We start from the raw sequence: 19,673 nt of genomic DNA, 5'->3' as shown, positions 1-19,673 counted from the left end.
TGGTTTTTAGTTGTGAATTCACAGACCATGTTTTCCAGGAAAAAATAATGTCACTGTATTAATAACTGCAAACATTTAATGTGTATTATGTGCCAGACACTGTACTAAGACCTTTTTATGTGTAATCACCTTTAAAACTCACAATGACCCAATGAGTCAAACACTACTAAACAGTATTCCTATCTTATACATGAGTCAAGTGAGGCAAGGAGAGGTTAAGTAATTTGTTCATGTTCACCAGATGGAAAGGGGGAACTGGGACTCGGCATGGTGGCTCACGCCTGTAATCTCAGCACTTTGAGAGGATTGTTTGAGCCCAGGTGTTCGAGACCAGCTGGGCTGGGAACACATAGCAAGTCCCGTCTCTATTTAAAATTAAAAAATAAATAAAAATTTAAAAAAGGGGGAGTTGAGATTTAAATCTTGACACTCTGATTGTAGAACTCAGGCTCATAACAAGATGACCCTGACCAGATGGTAAGCTCCATTCATGCAGGGACCTTCCTCAAGGGCCTAGTGCACTGCCTGGCACAGAGCAGAAGTGTAGCAAGTATTAATGGATTCAAATGTTCACATGCTAACACTGCCAGTAGGTTGGGGAAAGGACGGTGGCAACCTTTCCCAGTGACTGCAGGCTTGTGTCCTCACCCAGGGCACACTCCCCAAAATCCAAGCCTAGGGCAAGGAAGCCAAATTAGCGTCATGAGAGGCCCTGGGGGAGGGGTTGGAACTGGAGGGCTGCAGCCACAGAAGGACCTTTCTGTACCCTGGTGGGGCCTGATGTGCCCCCAGGAGCACAATCCTTGATCTGCAGTTTTCACCCCGGAGTGTGCTGGACACACTTCTGCACATTGAACCTGAGCCTCTTTGCTTCACCTGCTTCTGCGGAATTCCTTTTAGATGTATTACCATTTTTTTTTTTTTTTTTTTTTTTTGAGATGGAGTCTCGCTCTGTCTCCCAGGCTGGAGTGCAATTGTGTGATCTCGGCTCACTGCAACCTCTGCCTCCCTGGTTCAAGCGATTCTCCTACCTCAGCCTCCCCAGTAGCTGGGATTACAGGCACACGCCACCACACCTGGCTAATTTTTCTATTTTTAGTAGAGACAGGGTTTCACCACGTTGGCCAGGCTGGTCTCCAACTCCTGACCTCAGGTGATCCGCTCGCCTTGGCCTCCCAAAGTGCTGGAATTACGGGCGTGAGCCACTGCGCCTGGCCAGATGTATTAACATCTAATTCACCTGTTGTGTTTACTGCTGCACCCCTAATGCCTAGAACAGTGCCTTGGAAGTAGCAGGCCTTAAATCTTTGTTGAATGAATAAAAGAAAAGTTAAGCTATGCACCTGATCCTGGCCAGGTGGCGCTTCCAGACTCTAGACGTGAGTCCTTTCAGTGCCTCCTACTGGGGCTGGATTAGCTCAGGGGGCACTTTATTTCCTACATTTCTAAGTCACAGGGGTGGGGGTAACAGGGGCATTCACTGTTGACTGCCAGCGCCCGGAGAGGTGAGCTCCTGGTTCTCATTCTAGGAGTTACAGCCCATATAAGACCAACATCCTTTTTCACAACCCACAAGGATTATTCTGCTATGGTTTTAGGTAACGCAAATATTTCCTCCCTTGGGTTGTGGTTGAAAAATAAAGAGGTCCAACAGATAGCAAAAATCAAGAAAAATAAACATACAATGCCAGGTTCAATCAGACAAGAATCAATGTGAATACACATGGGTAAACCCTGAAATAGAAACATGGCACCATAGTTTAACTGACAAACATACTGAAAGAGTCCAGAATGTCACTCCCACTCCTAAAGTGCTGAACACAGCAGGGGGCTGTAACTGAGTCAGGAGCTATTTTAATCTCCCTTGTAAAAAAGACATAAAAATGGCAAAGAACTGGACAGACTGCTAGTCAAGAATATGTAACTGTTCATGGATGAGATGGAATTCACGCATATTTTTATTTCTTCCAAGCAGGTACAGAGACTCAAATGTAACCCTTTGATTGAGCTCTCATGCTTGAAGATGTGCTGCTCCCTGGACTTTGGGCTCTGTGCTGGCATAAAGCCCAATGCCTGGGCAGGGCAGATGATCATAGTAGGGAGAATTTTAATACCAGTCATGGGACACAGTGGGGAGCACAGACAGTAGGGTTTACCAGGCAATGCTGTTGATGTTGACAGTCCTAGCAAGGCTGGCAGTTCCAGGAGGAGGACCAGCACCTCCAGGACGTATGATTTCCCATGGGTGATGTGACCCTTCACATAACCATTCTGCTCCAAGGTCTGCCTTGTTCCCAAGTGCTCTATGCTGATCCGCACCCATCACAATCACACACGTCTCACACAGACTCAAGACTCTGCAGCACCCAACTGAGTACTCACTCAAGCAAGATGAGGCTCCTTGGCGGTGCCATCTTTATTATTCCCAGCCACAAGTTATAGCCACAACCTCTCTTCCATTTAAAGTGTGCGTCACCCGCAGAAGAAAACGGGTGTCGGAGTTCCCTCCCATGATTCAATTCTACCCTCCCCTGGTCTTTGCACGGATCCCAGTGGTCCTGGCTCAGATCAAGCCTACAGCTTACTTCCCAGGCACGCTTCCAGGAAGGCAGTTGGGGTGGGGGGTGCCCCTTTATGGCTCTTCCCGGGTTACATGAGAAGCAGTGATCTCAATGGGGTCTCAAGTAGAAGCCCTGAATTCGTGTTCATTAACAAACTTAATCCTTTGTCCTAAACCCGGCTTTAGCTCAACTGAAAGATAAAGGGGGGTTAAACATTAAGAAAAATGGCATTTTTTCACGTCACTGATACCCCAAGAGAAGTTAATAGGTCTACCTTATAGATGCAGGGAAATCATAAAGTCAAACTACAATTTTTTATAAGAATTAATTAATTTTTTTAAGCTTATTTATTTTTTTTTTTTTTGAGACAAGGTCTTGCTTTGTTGCCCAGGCTGGAGTGTAGTGGCACGATCTTGGCTCATTACAACCTTCACCTCCCAGGCTCAAGTGAACCTTCCACCTCAGCCTCCCCAGTAGCAGGGACTGCAGGCATGCGCCACCATGCCTGGCTAATTTTTGTACTCTTTGTAGAGACGGGGTTTTGTCATGTTGCCCAGGCTGCTCTCAAACTCCTGGGCTCAAGCGATCCACCCTCCTCAGCCTCCCAAAGTGCTGGGATTATAGGTGTGAGCCACAGCACCCAGCCCAAACTACAAATTTTAATAGAATGTTAAACCCAACCACTGGCCAAAAATCACTTAGGTCAAGAATTCCTAATCCACAATCTCATCAGTATGAAGGGAAAGCACTCATTCTAACACAGATCCAAGAACCAATGGCTACCCCAGGTACCTTAACAGCATCAACTCAGAACTTCAGAAATCAACTAGAGATCATCCAAGGAATGTAAGTATAATTCTATAAAAAAAAATCTCATCCCCATCGCAGCAGGCTCCAAACTCCAGTGAGGCTTCCATAGGCCATGGAGAATGGGTTTGGCTCTTGTCACAGGGTAGAGCCCCATGATAGGGGTCTGAGGTAGATGAAAACAGGGTAGCCAGGGGCATCTACAGAAGATGTTACAGAGCTGCCTGGGCCTCATGACAGTTGCAGCTCAGTTACAAATCCCAGATGGCTCTATTTGCTTAAACCAGTTTTTCCAGTGACGCTTACATGCTGGCTTTCTTGGTTTCTATAGATGCTTGGTTTCAAAAATAAAACTAAAATAACAAAAATTCCAAATCCCTCAACTGGAACAAATAAATAATAGTAACAATATTTACATGAGTATGTCACATTGAGAGATTCCAGCAAGACCAAGGAATGGAAAATCCACGAACGTGCCCTGGCCTGTGTGGGGCTCAGGCCTGGCTCACCGTCAGGTGTGAAGACACCACGGGGAGCCGATGGATGTATGCAGTGAGCTGGGATGGGCCATGACACCTGGCTGGGCCTTAAGTCCAGGTAGGCAGGGTGTGCAGGAGCTGTGGGGCCGTCCATAGATTGAGTTTCAAGCAAGCAAACAAAAAAACCCTCAGCTCTCCCGAGCAGTATGGCACAGTCAGGGTCACTGGTGTGAGCTGCGCCCTATCAGAGGAGGAGCCGCTCCTGGGGATGCCAAGGGGGCTTTTCTGATTGCTGGCACAGGTGGGGACCTCAGGACCCCCGTCCCAGGGAGCACAAAACTCTTCACATGAGCTGCAGACAGGACAAGGAGTGAAGGTCTGGCATGGTCCCCTCTTTCCTTGGACTATGTGACAAGGGGGATGTGGAATTCATTTGTGTCGAAAATCAGGGGCCTCTTGGGGGGGTTCGGGTCTCTGTCGGCCTTGTGGAGCAGCTTGAAGAGCCCGGTTCCAATGTTCATTGGGATTCCCATGATGATACACTCAGACACCCCTGAAACCAACCAGAATGAACATCAGAGAGCCTCTAAACACAAGCTACATTTTCAGGAAGACAGACTATTGGCTTAAGTGTCAGAAAATTAGGATGTGAGTCCCAGCACCACTCCACATCAACTGGCTGAACTCTGGAAAATCCCTTTCCTTCCAATCTAGAAAAGAAGGGTGGCTGTGGAGTGCAGGCCGGGGGGATTATGTGCTTTCAGGGTAGGGCAGTGCCTGCTCACAGCCTAGGAGTTTGTTGGAGAGAGTCAGCTCCACCAGTTCTCCTCTCCCACCTGAGCCAAAGGCACCCTGGGAGGGCCGTGCCTTTGAGAATACAGCTTAGCAAGAATACGAAAGGATGCTCAGGAAACTCTAAGTTTGCCACCCAGTGCTTCCTTAGCTTAGAGCCTACAAGAAAAGCAAACAACTGGGACAGTAGTGAGCAGAATACAATCCCCTCGGAAACTGCAGCAGGCAGCTGTTAGCTGTGCTCAGGGGAAGGGGCCAGGCCAGGCTTAAGAGCATCTGAGCCTTGATGATCTACAGCCCTGATGAGAAACACCCGGAAGGCAGGGCACCTATAGAGTTACAGGAGCAAGGGGGTGGTGCAGATTCTTTCTCCAAACCCATGTCAACCTGGCATAAGCCTTGAGTCTACGACGAGCAAGCACATGGCTACTGTCTTCTAGACTTTGTGCTAACAAGGAACCAGACAGGCAAACAACTAAAGACCAACATGCAATGAGGGCGAACACGGGGTTACAATGTGCTGAAAGACCAGGAGGAGGGGAAAACTTCAAATTGCGGGTGGGGTGGCAGCCAGGCAGTCGAGGAGGTTGGTGGTGGAGAGAGGTCGTGGGTGGTGGTGTGTGGGGCCGCAGAGCTGCAGCAAAGGCCCGGTTTCCAGGTGTCAGGCTTGAGTGCTGGGTCTCAGCCCTGTTGTCAGGCAGACTCGTTCTTCTCCTGGCCCTGGGCCTTCTTCCAGTCTTCCCTGTACCTCCCTCTTGCCCCACTCTAACTGCTGCTCCTTTTTCTTTCCCTTCATGCTCGGTTTTTTTTTTTTTTTTTTTTTTTTTTTTGAGACGGAGTCCTGTTCTGTCACTCAGGCTAAAAGTGCCGTGGTGCGATCTCGGCTTATTGCAACCTCTGCCTCCTGGGTTCAAGAGATTCTCCTGCCTCAGCCTCCCGAGTAGCTGGGATTACAGGCGCCTGCCCCTGTGCCCGGCTAATTTTTGTATTTTTTAGTAGAGATGGGGTTTCACCATCTCGGCCAGGCTGGTCTCAAACTCCTGACCTTGTGATCCACCCGCCTCGGCCTCCCAAAGTGTTGGGATTACAGGCGTGAGCCACCATGCCTGGCCCACGCTTGTTTTTTAAAAATATTTAAATAGACATGAGGTCTCATTATGTGGCCCAGGCTGGCCTCAAACTCCTGGGCTCAAGTGATTGTCCTGCCTCAGCCTCCTGAGTAGCTGGGACGACAGCAACACCATGCCCGGCTCTCATCCTTCTTTACCTTAAAGAATTATGTAATATTTCTTTCCCTCCATCTCCAATCCATGTCCCTTTTGAAAAGAGAAAGTTAATCTTAGAGGCAAAAAATAGGTATACACTCTAATGATGCCAATCTATACAAGAGCAGGAGGTGAGACAGCAAAGGGCTACTGGGAAGCAGAGCTCTGGCCTGGAAACGGCAGCCAGACTTGGAATCTCTGTGGGCCTGATTAGCGTGTGCCCTGGGGCAGGCTGCTGACCCTCCCGAACTCCAGCCCCTCACCAGCTCCCACCGCAGGCCTGCAGGGTCTTCCTGTGGAATCAGAAAGGCTCGAGCAAAGCTCAGCAGTCAGTGGTGGTCTCATGGAAGACGCAGGGAAGCCAGACATTGGGGAGAATTCCCCTCATGCTCCCTCTCCCGCAGGCCAGTACAGCCCCATCAGAGCCATGCTTTGTTGAGTGGTGGGGATGAGGCATGGTGCAGAGCAAAGCTCTGCTGGTAGACTCGACAGCAAGCTAGGTCACCTGGGTCTTCTGACTTGTCAAAGGGCTTAATATCCACACCCCAACGGTGGGTTGACATACTTAGCACATATGATGCCTGGCACAGGGGCTGAGCAGGCATCGATGGCTACCTCCCAAGGACAGCAGGACACTCTGCTCTGCCCAGTGCCCAGCCAGTACCCTCTCCTGTCAGCCCTGGTGTCATACACAGGGGTCAGGAGAAGTGTGGCTAACTACAAAGTCAAGGGCTAGAAAAATTCTTACATGCTCAGGGTTGCTCTTTTCTTCTTGGACCAAAAACCATCTGTGCTGACAGAGGGAAGTCATCCAACAAATGTAAATGGGGATGCAGGATGCTACAGTCAGGCTTTGGAGATAAAAGATCCAGCAGTTCCAATTCATGATCTATGACATTATTCTTGAAAAAATAAATGCTCTGCCACTCAGTTTCTTTCATTCCCTTAGAAGCCTAGACATGGTCTAAGTCGTAAATAGTAAAGGCCTTTGATGCTGTTCATAGAAACATCAAACCTACCGCACACGGAGTCCTTCTGCCCGAAGTAGGCAGCGTCAAAGAGATGGTCAGCTGTCTTCTCAAAGGAGGCCAGCATCAGCACACTCTCCTTCATCTTGGCCAGGCCAAACCTAGTGATGCCCAGGACTTCACCCTGCGTCAAGTGGGAAAGAGTCACGGTGGTACTCACGCCAATGGCAAAAGCTTGAAACCAAAGCACGGTGCACCTTCAATACAATCAACAAAAATCCTCCAAGACCCAACGTCAGGTGTGAAAGGCCCTGGGGAGCTATGTGTCCGCCCTCTGTGTGCCACTGAGGTGGTCAGTCATCGGCAACATGGAACTTCACACTCGTGTCCAGATGCCATCAGAACAAAGAATTAAGAACTAGAATTCAGAGACTAACTTTAAAAAAGGGGAGTACTTCTGAAGAGATTTCTTATGGCTCAAAGAACTAAAAAAAAAAAATGTAAAAACCTCAAGTATGAAGATAATTAAATTTAGATAATTCTCTTCAAAGGAATATTATGCCATAATTTAAAAAGTATATTTATTAAAACCATGAAACAAGATGGAAAATATTTGTGATGTTAAACAAAAAGTCAGAACAAAAACTGCACACACACAGTTTCCTGCAACTAAAGTAAAAGATGCATAGAGAATAGGACTTCACAGAAGATGTCGAACCGACAGCCATTTCCCTCACCTGGTTTTTTTTTTTTTTTTAGGAGACGGAGTCTCGCTCTGTCGCCCAGGCTGGAGTGCAGTGGCCGGATCTCAGCTCACTGCAAGCTCCGCCTCCCGGGTTCACGCCATTCTCCTGCCTCAGCCTCCTGAGTAGCTGGGACTACAGATGCCCGCCACCTCGCCTGGCTAGTTTTTTGTATTTTTTAGTATAGACGGGGTTTCACCATGTTAGCCAGGATGGTCTCGATCTCCTGACCTCGTGATCCGCCCGTCTCGGTCTCCCAAAGTGCTGGGATTACAGGCTTGAGCCACCGCAACCGGCCCCTCACCTGGTTTCCAAATATTCTGTAATACACTATCAACTTGTTTGGGGAAGCCTTATGAAAACCTGCTGCCCTAAGGCACAGCTAGAGGGAAATACATTGTTTTGGAAAAGAGAGGAAAAAAAATCAAAACACCAACCCACCTCAGCCTCCCGCCCCCAACTTCAGATCATGTTAACTTATTCTTTCCTGGGAATGGCTACAGAAGAGTGATGGATGGGTTTGATAAGAAAGAAACACCTTGGCCGGGCGCAGTGGCTCAAGCCTGTAATCCCAGCACTTTGGGAGGCCGAGACGGGCGGATCATGAGGTCAGGAGATCGAGACCATCCTGGCTAACCCAGTGAAACCCCGTCTCTACTAAAAAATACAAAAAACTAGCCGGGCGAGGTGGTGGGCGTCTGTAGTCCCAGCTACTCGGGAGGCTGAGGCAGGAGAATGGCGTGAACCCAGGAGGCGGGGCTTGCAGTGAGCTGAGATCCGGCCACTGCACTCCAGCCTGGGCGACAGAGCAAGACTCCGTCTCAAAAAAAAAAAAAAAAAAGAAAGAAACACCTCAACTTGCCATGGGACTCTCTGGGTTTTGGCAATGGCTAATTTTGCTTTAGGATGGATGACACTCAGGATAAGAACGGAACCAAGCTCCAGCTCTCTTCACTCCACCAACTGGCTGTGAGTTTGCCATGAGGCTGTAATTCTCATACTGGGATTTGACCAGGACACGCAGCCTGATCAGCATACTTTGGTTTTTGAGCAATGTTCACATCTTATTTTCCCTCTCTGATGGTCCTCACAGCGGCGCATTCTACATGTCTTAGAAACTCCACAGGCTTATTCTCCTGAAAGTGAGTTTCGAGACGCCCAGGCAGCCCGGGGGCCTCCTGCCACACACCTTGTAGGTCATGAGGTCGGAGAGCAGCATCACGTGCCTCCTGTCGATGCTCATGCCGTGGTTCACCATGGTGTACTGGATTTCATTGATGATGGTTGTCCGGGCAGCCTCGATGCCCAGAGTTTTCTCCACCTACAGAGAGAAAGGAATGAGCAGAAGCAGCCACTTTTGTGAGGCCACTGCAAATTCTCTCCACTTCCTCCTCTGCCCTCCAAGTTCAAAGCAAACCCTGTGCCGTTTTCCAGAAATGGATTACTGGGCAATTTTTAGTTGTAGACCCAGGGCAAATGGGATGGTGAGAGAAGTATGCTGGGAACCAGTGGAAGGCCTGCAGATGGCACAAGGAAGACAACCTAACCCTAAGGCGACTCCGTGGGGTAAGCAGTACCTCATAGGTGTTATTGGAGGTGGTTCGGGTGCCCTTCACACCGTGCGTGGCCATGACTGCCCGCAGGTTATCACCTTCCACCAGAAGCTTGTACTTCTCCTTTCCACTCTGCTCATCAATGTGTATGACAGCTCTGGACACCTCTGGAATGCCCTGCACCACCACCTGGATTCAGAGACAGAGAAGGCTGTGAGGACGGTGTGAGCCATGCCCTGGGATGATCACCTTGATCACCCCAGCTTTCAGCAGTGGTCATCTGTGACACACTAGAGCTAGTTTTAGGGATAAGGGAGGGGACTACGCCTCTTTCTAACATCAGTTTTTTGACAGAGCAGAGAGGAATCTAACAGACTAACTCCTTGGGGATACGGCCAAGAAGAAATGAAGAAATGGGACTAAGTGACAAAGCCCTTGAGTCCCAGCCCTGGGTGTCACACCACAGGGAGATGCTGGGTCTCCATGAGAAGCGACTCCTGTTTCACCTTGGGGAGATCTTCTTTCAGGAACTGCAGCACGTAGTACATGGAGCTCTTGCTGTTCTCTCTGGGGGTGACACACACCACAGCCTCACCGTGAACAGCCACGTCGCCGGGCTTCACGCGGAGCTTGGACGTACAGATGGAATATCGCACTGTCTCAGCGTTCACCTGCAACATGGCCAGGAGTAGGTGTTACTGAGAGGTTTGAGGGCTTCGATTCCAGTGTTTTTCATCCTTTATTTCATTATTGCCCCTCTAAGAAGTCCTTTTAGTCAGGTTTGTTCTAAACACCTCCCACCCGCACCATGAATTTAATACCATAGATATACTACATATCTGTTTTATGTATTATGTATATATATCTGTGCGTTACTCATAAAAATAGCTTTTTTTTTTCACCCACAACAAAATATTTGCCCTTGAAAATTCATGCTCAATTCACGGCAACACATGCAGCCTCTGTGGGAAGCTCTAGGGAGGCTGGAGGTTGGAGGCCAGGCTGATTAAAAGCTTCTGTGGGGCCTCCCCTTTACCTGACATTTCCACAGTGGTTCACTTGCTACATTCCTGGATGCAACTCAGCTCTTCTGCAAAAGAGCCGCAAGGCAGGCAGCAAGAGACAGGCTAGAGAAATCCCCAAACTGGAGAGCAGGTTGCTGCATTTCAGAGTCATCTGTTACATGGGTAACATATGACCTTGGTGCGTGAGAGAACGAACTGACAGAATATGTTTTTTTTTTTTTTTTTTTGAGACGGAGTCTCGCTCTGTCGCCCAAGCTGGAGTGCAGTGGCCGGATGTCAGCTCACTGCAAGCTCCGCCTCCCGGGTTCACGCCATTCTCCTGCCTCAGCCTCCCGAGTAGCTGGGACTACAGGCGCCCGCCACCTCGCCCGGCTCATTTTTTGTATTTTTAGTAGAGACGGGGTTTCACCGTGTTAGCCAGGATGGTCTCGATCTCCTGACCTCGTGATCCGCCCGTCTTGGCCTCCCCAGAATGTGTTTTAAGGGCTAGTACAGCTTTAACTACCCGAGAGAAAGAAGAGGGTGTTGGGAAGTTACTCAGTTTGCACCCCAAGTTGGTCTGTTTGTGAGAAAGGTGGATCATCTTTCAAATGTTGCCTACTACCCGTGCATTCCAGTTTAAGAAGCCAGGTTAATCTCCCCATCTAAACACATTTACGGAACTTCCTAGGCTAGCTGCCATGCTGGGCGCTGGGGACCCACAGATGAGTAAGAGAGCCAGCCCTAGGGTCCTTCCAGACACTGGGAAGAGGGGACAACAAGACCACTTATCATAACACCGTGTCACAGTGAACTGCTATTGTGGTCTGCACAAGATTTCAACTAATTTCCTGTGTGTCGTTAGATGGCTATATTTGTATCAAGGTCAGGTTTAGAAAGAGAAAATGTGAGGGGACGACAGAATCACAAAAACTAGAAACCAAACAGAAGCTTCTGCAATGCTTCCTCTGCCTTGCTTAGCTCTTGCCCTAGTTTATCAGTACCTATCTTGGGACTAACAGGATGACTTCCTCTCTACATTTAATTATGTGACTCACTTCCAGTCTCAGAAGTCTAATCCGTTCCAGGGAGAGTTTGACGAGAATAAAGCAGTCATCAGGAAGAAACACTTCTTCAATATACTCGGAAATCTGGAGTGTCAAAAGATCAGAGTGTTAATCAGCTGCTTTCCCCTTTCCTAAGAGCATGTGACTGCTTGCTTTTTTTGAAGAGCTGGAGTAGTGAGGACGCCACAGGCTGGTCAATCCATGGCAGCTGATTTTCACACTTCCTTGCAATGTTGCTGAGCTAGTTTTCTTGTCATCAATAGGGATTTCTTCTTACCTCTCCCAAGAGGGTTTTCTCAATTCTCCCTTTCACGAGGCGAGCATAATCCGCGTCGTCATCCTTGTCTAGCTGTGCTGTGATAATTGGAGTGCTGTCAAGAGGCAAAGGAAAAATGACGCTAGCACAAGGGAGGAGCCTGTTTGAAGACCACTGCTTTGTTAAACCCAAGTGCTATTTAGAATCATAATGTTACTAGCAACGCCAGTTTACTGAATATTTACTGTCAGGTATGCTACTAAGGGCTTCATATACATTATCATTTAGACTTACTATTTTTGGTGGTCCCCAGGCAATCTACTCCTGAAGTGAATGAAAAGACTTTCAGAAAATTCTTCCTTAGAAAGTGAGCCCTGGTTGGGTGCGGTGGCTCATGCCTGTAATCCCAGAACTTTGGAGGCCAAGACAGGTGGATCACCTGAGGTCAGGAGTTCAAGACCAGCCTGGGCAACATGGCGAAACTCTGTCTCTACTACAAATACAAACATTAGCCAAGTCCCAGCTACTCAAGAGGCTGAGGTAGGAGCATTGCTTGAACCCAGGAGGCAGAGGTTGTAGTGAGCCAAGATCGCACCACTGCACTCTAGTCTGGCAACAGAGTGAGGTTCTGTCTCAAAAAAAAAAAAAAAAAAAAAAAAAAAGTGATCCCTACCTGTTTTTCTTTGGTCCTAACAAGCGTAACAAGCAGTTATTTTAGTTCTGTTCCCTGTGAACTGACCACCCACACTTTTTTTTTTTGAAAGGGGTCTTGCTCTGTTTCAGGCTGGAGTGTAGCGGCATGATCACAGCTCACTGCAGCCTCTACATCCTGGTAGAGGATCAATCGATCCTTCTGCCTCAGCCTCCCAAGTAGCTGGAACCACAGGTGTGCACCACCACGCCTGGCTAATTTTTAAATTTTCTGTAGGCTTGGGGTCTTCCAGTGTTGCCGGGGCTGGTCTCAAACTCCTGGGCTAAAGTGATCCTTCAGCCTTGGCCTGCCAAAGAGCTGGGATTACAGGCATGAACCACCAGGCCTGGCCTGTAAAGTGACCTTTTGCATATTACAATTTCCCTCATCCCTCTCCTCTCCCATCACCGCTTCTCCAGGAACACCTCCAACTCCTCTGATCACTGGCCATCAGCTTCTGTCCTCACTGTTCTGGACAGGATCCCCAGAATACACACCTGGGACTGACTAATCTGACCAGCCTAGAAGGGGCAGGCAGAGCTCCTAACACCCTGGTTGTCTACAGTTGTGGTTCTACAACCAAGTATGGCTATCTTTCTTTTTTTTCTTGAGACAGTCTCGCTCTCTCGCCCAGGCTGGAATGCAGTGGAGTGATCTAGGTTCAACGCAAGCTCCGCCTCCCAGGTTCACGTCATTCTCCTGCCTCAGTCTCCCGAGTAGCTGGAACTACAGGCGCCAACCACTACGCCTGGCTAATTTTTTGTATTTTTAGTAGAGACGGGGTTTCACCGTGTTAGCCAGGATGGTCTCAATCTCCTGACCTCATCATCCGCCCGCCTCAGCCTCCCAAAGTGCTGGGATTACAGGCGTGAGCCACTGCGCCCAGCTGACTATCTTTCATTTAATGCTATGTATCATTATTTTGTTAAATATAGATCACAGGTAAAAATCATGACTTTTGTCATCAAAGGCACTGTAAAACATTTCTATTTCTTCTAGCCTTAGATCAACTAGAAATCCTATCACGAAATCACCAGGGGCTCACAGAATATGACCACAGGCCAAGTGGCAGACACTTCAGTCAGGCCTAGTTAGGCTGGAATAATGACATCAAAAGGATGAAATCTCCACTGACACATTGCTCCAGTTTTTCCAGTCATTTTTAACATTTTTTCTCTTCATGTTACTTGTGGCCATAAAAAAAAAACATTGCTTCTATTTTGACTGTATCCAGTTTAGACTTTTTCTTAAGTGGCTTTTTAAAAAACCAAAATAGGATGAACACAGCATGCATGCCACCCAGAGTTTGAGACACAGTCCTATGAGGATATCACACATATGCATGTGACACGAGGATCATTGTTTCTCAAGAAACAGGACAGGCATGTGTGGAACAAGAGGGAAATGAAAGCAGGCACCTGATGGCCTTGGAAGCATTGATGATCTCTTTAATCCGGGGCACGCCCAGGGTGATGTTCATGGAGGCCACACCTGCAAAGTGGAAAGTCTTCAGGGTCATCTGGGTGCCTGGCTCACCAATGCTCTGGGCACACAGAGCGCCCACTGCAGAACCTGGCTCCATCTGTGCCCTAGAAGGCAAAGGTATGGATAAGAATGCAGCATGCCAAAGAAAAGTCCAGCAAAACTGCTGGGGAGAGGCTTCTGGTTGTCACCTTTCAACAGAGAATATAGATGCTATTCGGGTCGGGAAGGGTATGGTTGTGACAGAGAAAGAGCCTGGCATAGGTGCAGACAGGGGTAAGTAATGGTCAGAGAGGGGACGGCAATGCCACTCAATTCTGCATGGCTACTTGTGGTCAGCATGTAATAGATGCAGAAAATCTAGGTGGTCTGCTAACCAATGGTACTGATGGCAAACAGAGCAGTGGCATCTGCCATATTCATTAGCAGTTTCCCCATGGGGAGAAGACATTAAGAAATTTCCTTGCAATTATTTCCATATCTTGGAGCATTCAGCCTAGCAATTCATCAGACCCCCTAGAGAAAATGTGACAGAACCTGATCAAATACTGTCAGTTAACAAGTGAGCTGGTGCAGGGTTTTGTACACGTGGAGAAACAGAAGGGATACGTGAGAACTATGTGGATGACAGTCAGTCCAAGACAAAAGCATCCCTACCTCATGTACTTGTCCCTACAGGTCTCCAGAAACTTTTCTACTTGGGTGGGGGTGATGCGGTCCAGCTGGTACAGCACACGGGGCTGGAAGAATACAAGCCAAGCATACAGTTAGGGCCGGCAGCACCTGCAAACAGCTCGGGGTTCTAACATGTCTTGGAGGGATATTACCTCTGTTGTGCCGTTATCATTGATGCCATATTTATCTCTGGTTTTCTTGATCTTCTCAGAGACCCCCTTAATGAATTTTTTTATTTCCTGAAAGATTACACAGCAAACATCATTTGTAAGTTTCACAGTCATTCAGATGACATAATTCATTTCATAAACCTCAGTTGTATATGACAAGTCTATCATATTTTAGTGTTAGCTCCATATATAGTATAAAGGACACAATCTGGATACTGCTTCTACTACAAAGTGGTTTTCCAAAGAACACACCACACTGTCCATACCCCAGACACACACTCCATTGGTTATGGTGTCTCTAAGGCCTTCTCTTCCAACCACTCTCATGGCACTATCTACAGAGCCCACACAGCATGTGGGAGCCTTCATTCTTGTTCTCCAATGTGCCACGAGGGCTATAAGAACACAGTTCAGGACAGGTACAACTGCAGCATTTATACTCTTCTGTAGATTAATTTTTGAGGGTTTCTTCTGAAGCTATTATGATCAGCTTAAATACTACCAACTAAAGCATAGCTTTGTTGACAGTTCATGCATTTAAAACACCCTTTGAGCTTACCTTCATTTCAAAGAAAACACTCTCCAAACCCAGCTTACCTTTTCCCCTCCGGTAACCACCTCTCCCCACAGGCCTAGGCCTATGCTCTCTTCCCACACACAATTAGAAGTCTGTAAGGATTCCTGGAACCACTGTCAAAGCCAGATGTGAAGCATCGGTATATGCTGCGATTCCCACTGTATTTAAGAATAGCACTCTCAGCCCCGGGAAGATGACCAAGTAGAGCAAGAAGGTGAAAAATACACAGGTGGAAGATCAGAGCAGGGCTAGAGACTACAGCCCTGACTCCGGTTTTCTGGTGACCACTCAAATGGGTAAAACTATCTGTTTTAGGATTTACAGTGTGTCTGTGAAAGAGACCCAGCCCACCACCACTCCTAAAGCCAGGATCAGCCAGCACCTTCCCCTGGGGAGCGCTCACAGGGAAGGAGCACTTACAGAGGAGCAGTTAACATCCTGCTCACAGTGGGTCAATCATCAAGGGCTACTCCGGGGTAGTAGAATGGCTCTTAAAGCACTTCTCAGGGTGAGCTGATGGCACCTACCATGCAGTAGCAACTGTCCTCCAGAGGCCATTATCCTGCTATCCTGGGAGCCGGCATCGGCTGCTCTGGTGTGGCCCAGGGACAGGACAGTCTCTGAGAATATGGGGAAGAGGAGATAGACTGCCCCTCCTTTGTAGCAGCAAGGAAATCACAGTGGCAGTAAGCTTAAGTGGCACTCTGGCCAAATGCAGGCATCCAGCTGCTCTGTGGGGGTGGATGAGTACAGACGCCCACACGCGGAGGACAAGCAGGGTGAGGGCAGACTGCATTACGTGGTGGCTAAGAAGCCTCGTGAGGTTGTTTCTTGATTCGGGGTAGGCTGAGGGTCCCCCAGAGAGAAGGCCAGCATGCCTTGCCCAAAGTCCACTCAGCCTATTGTGTGGCTGAAAATGCCTAAGCCTGAACCAGGAGCCCATTTTCGCAAAAATAAAATCCTGTAAGGTACCCACAGACAGCTTAAGACTTCCTAGCCCCATTTTGTCCTAACCTTGCAAAAAGAAATCTCATTAGCCTCCTAACTAGCCATTTCTAGTGACTATCCTTTTCTACAAGCAAAACGCTAGAACTTTATGTTCTTGTTTAAATAGCCTTAGCATCTGTGTCCACATGGTCTTATGCCTTTCCCAGCCAGCTGCTGCCCAGCTTGGCAAGACCTCCCTGTGAGGTGGCATGGCTTTAGTCCCACCACCCTAGAGCAGAGGGCACTGAAGGGCTGAATGAGGTCAGTGCTTGGCCAAGGCAACCAACCTCTCCATGAAGTCAGATGCTTTCTTCAAAGTCTTTTCTCTGAACAGGGGTTTCTTCAATGTAATCTTTGCCTACTGGGAAATTCCGTCTGTCTCCCAGGAGCCCAGGCAGCCAAGGGGCTACCTCAGGGGCCCATCACATCCTGGCCGTCAGTTCCCATGAATACTGCTTTCTCATGACTGCCTGTGTTGGCCAACTCTCTTTCTTCCCACTGAGAAAGTGCAGAGACCCACAGAGGGTGACCCCGCAGCCCAATCATTGTTCTACGTAGAAAGGGCTTTTTATTTAAGAAGTTTTACCAGCTGGGTGTGGTGGCTCATGTCTGTAATCCCAGCACTTTGGGAGGCTGAGGCAGGTGGATCACCTGAGGTCAGGAGTTCGAGACCAGGCTGGGCAACATGGTGAAACCCCGTCTCTACTAAAAATACAAAAATTAGCCTGGCATGGTGGCATGTGCCTGTAGTCCCAGCTATTTGGGAGGCTGAGACAGGAGAATCACTTGAACTCAGGAGGCGGAGGTTACAGTGAGCCAAGATCGTGCCACTGCACCCTAGCCTGGGCGACAGAGTGAGACTCTGTCTCAGGAAAAAAAAAAAAAAAAAAAAAAAAAAAGAACTTTTAGTAATTCACAAGAACTTTAGAGTTCTCAAGAAACTCTTTTTAAAGAGAAACTCTCCAGAGTCCTTGTTATTAATGATGAGTCTGACACCATGTTTTCAGATACAGTCACCTTTTGCAAACCAGAGATGAAAAATAAAGCTGGAGAGGGCAGTGGGACAACCTCTCCTGGCACGGCTCTAACAGAACATTCAAAGGCATTCGCACTTGCTGCCACTGAATTTTTCCTCTGTATATTCAGTATAAGAGGGGGCTTTGCCTGGCAGTGGCTGGGTCCTTTTGAGAAAGGTCCCGAAAGCCCTCTTGGCCCAGATGTTGCTGTTTGATCACCAGTTGTTAAAAGCTGCCTTACCTGTTGGCACAGGAAAAACAGGAGCAGAACTTAAGGCCAAGCCTTAGACCCAGAAGGTTTTCATCTGCAAGGGACTGTGCACACATATGGAGTAAAAATAACACACCTAAAACAATCTGCCGGCTTAGGCACTGGGAATGACATAGCTCAGCTTTCACCCCAATGGACATGCTTCCCATGGGTTTGCTGAATGACTTTCCCTACACAAAGGTTCTAGAAATTAGGTTTAAAAATAAAAAAAAGAGGCCAGGCGTGGTGGCTCACACCTGTAATCCCAGCACTTGGGGAGGCCGAGGCCGGCGGATCACGAGATCAGGAGATCGAGACCATCCTGGCTAACATGGTGAAGCCCCGTCTCTACTAAAAAAAATACAAAAAATTAGCTGGGCGTGGTGGCGGGCACCTGTAGTCCCAGCTACTCAGGAGGATGAGGCAGGAGAATGGCATGAACCCAAGAGGCGGGGCTTGCAGTGAGCCGAGATCACGCCACTGCACTCTAGCCTGGATAACAGAACAAGACTCTGTCTCAAAAATAAATAAATAAAAATTAAAAAAAAAGAAAACAGCTCACTTTTTGGAAATGAAAAGTGAAATAATCTGCTAAAAATTCACACTGAGTCAACCCATGCATACTAGAGGGAACAAACTCACAATATGGCTACTGGCAGGCAATTCATCACACGATTAACCAGAAGTTAGCGTCTCATGCTCCACAGCAGGCCTATGAGCACAGGCATCTGCCTCTGGCAGGGACCAGGGCTCAATGCCACTCAGGAGTGCCTCTGTCACCTCAGCTCTGATACGGGCTAGGGCTGGAGAACATTTCACGGGCTCAGACACATCTGTTCTGGCCAGTGGATTTTGGACCCTCTCGGCAAATCTGAGCTCATCAGATTGTGAGCTGCCGGTGGCAAGGACATGTTTAGTCATCCTTGCATCCCCAGGATCTGTGGACTGTGTGACATATGGTGAGGGCTAAACCAGTGCTCACTGAATAAACAAATGCTGCCGGGTAGGAGGTCACCTGTTAAAGCTTTTCAAGGGCAAGAAAGGAACCAGTCCAAAGCAAAGCAGTGTTTGCCAGAACCGGGACAGAAACCTGCTCTCTCTGGTGCTGGCAAATGCTGGGGTGCTGCTGGAGTGGGCCCTTTCTGTTGGCGTTCACAGCATGCTAAGCACATTACCTCATTATAGCTCTCATAACCTGTCTCAGTTAAGGTCTTCGAGGACAAACAGATAAATACGTAAACATAAGCGTGAAGAAAAACCAAATTACAACTCTAATTTGTTAGCTAAAAAAAAGGAATAGAAAGCCTTTGGAGGAGAAAAACAGACAAAGGCACCCAACCTTGCCACACTCTTGATTTTAAAATCTGGAAGAGTCTCTTTTTCACCTTTCATACCTTGACACATGAACACAAGAAGCAAGGAGCTTTCTTAACACAAATATTTAAGCTTCACTTGCTGTTTTTATTTTCGATCTACTGAAAGAGATACATTCTTCTTTGGCCTGCTGATCTTGTGCTACATTTGAATTACCAATTAGTACACAAAGGAAACCATTTACTGATTTCTGTATCCCTTTGGTTTTGATCCTAACCATGATTATAAACATGAAGGAGCTGCCTGAGCAGGTCAGAACCATTAAAAAAAACAAAAAACAAACCAACCAAAAAACCTTAAGAGGGTATCAAGGTAACAGCTCCCTGGAAGAATAGAAAAGGCTGATTCAATGGAGTTTTGATCCATAAAACGGCAAAAGAAAGAGCAGTTTAAATGGTGTCAAAACAAGACTAATACTAATAATAATTATTGGGATTCAGAATGATTGGGGAAGAGTTGGCTCACAGGATAGAGTGGGTAGTAGGCTGGTGTTGGGACAGGGCTTAAACAAAATCAGCATTTTTCTTCTAAAAGGGGAAAAGAACATTTTTCTTCTAATAGGGAAATGGCTTGACTGAAAGACATAAACTAAGAAAGTCAAGAGATAAATTCTGCATGTTGGCTGGTGAGATTTTGCCTTGGCCATTTTTGAATGACTGCCCGTCATTCTTTTTTTTTTTTTTTTGAGATGGACTCTCGCTCTGTTGCCCAGGCTGGAGTGCAGTGGTGCCATCCTGGTGTACTGCAACCTCCACCTCCCAGGTTCAAGTGATTCTCCTGCCTCAGCCTCCCAAGCTGGGATTACAGGTGCCCGCCACCATGCCCGGCTAATTTTTGTATTTTTAGTAGAGACAGGGTCTCACCGTGTTGGCCAATCTGGTTTCCAACTGCTGACCTCAAGTGATCCACCAGACTCGGCCTCCAAAAGTGCTGGGATTACAGGCGTGAGCCACCAC

At 47.8% G+C, this 19,673-nt stretch overlaps 1 protein-coding gene across 1 annotated transcript in view; it reads right to left on the bottom strand.

The window, feature by feature from the left end:
• Nucleotides 1-1,935: 1,935 nt before the first annotated feature.
• POLR3A (RNA polymerase III subunit A) overlaps nucleotides 1,936-19,673 on the bottom strand; it is a 53,514-nt gene continuing 35,776 nt past the window's right edge. Inside the window, exons 22-31 of the mRNA XM_050803362.1 lie at nucleotides 14,496-14,582; nucleotides 14,326-14,408; nucleotides 13,605-13,775; nucleotides 11,517-11,610; nucleotides 11,231-11,323; nucleotides 9,675-9,839; nucleotides 9,193-9,357; nucleotides 8,805-8,936; nucleotides 6,924-7,056; nucleotides 1,936-4,400 (exon numbers count right to left, since the gene is read on the bottom strand). Of these exons, the coding sequence (XP_050659319.1) occupies nucleotides 4,252-4,400; nucleotides 6,924-7,056; nucleotides 8,805-8,936; nucleotides 9,193-9,357; nucleotides 9,675-9,839; nucleotides 11,231-11,323; nucleotides 11,517-11,610; nucleotides 13,605-13,775; nucleotides 14,326-14,408; nucleotides 14,496-14,582 (1,272 nt within the window). The 3' untranslated portion in view covers nucleotides 1,936-4,251. The remainder of the gene's footprint in view (nucleotides 4,401-6,923; nucleotides 7,057-8,804; nucleotides 8,937-9,192; nucleotides 9,358-9,674; nucleotides 9,840-11,230; nucleotides 11,324-11,516; nucleotides 11,611-13,604; nucleotides 13,776-14,325; nucleotides 14,409-14,495; nucleotides 14,583-19,673) is intronic.

This window comes from Macaca thibetana, chromosome 9 (assembly GCF_024542745.1).
Source record: "Macaca thibetana thibetana isolate TM-01 chromosome 9, ASM2454274v1, whole genome shotgun sequence".
Taxonomy (NCBI): domain Eukaryota; kingdom Metazoa; phylum Chordata; class Mammalia; order Primates; family Cercopithecidae; genus Macaca; species Macaca thibetana.
The sequence above is the reverse complement of the archived record's forward strand: the minus strand, read 5'-3'. Positions and strand labels throughout refer to the sequence as shown.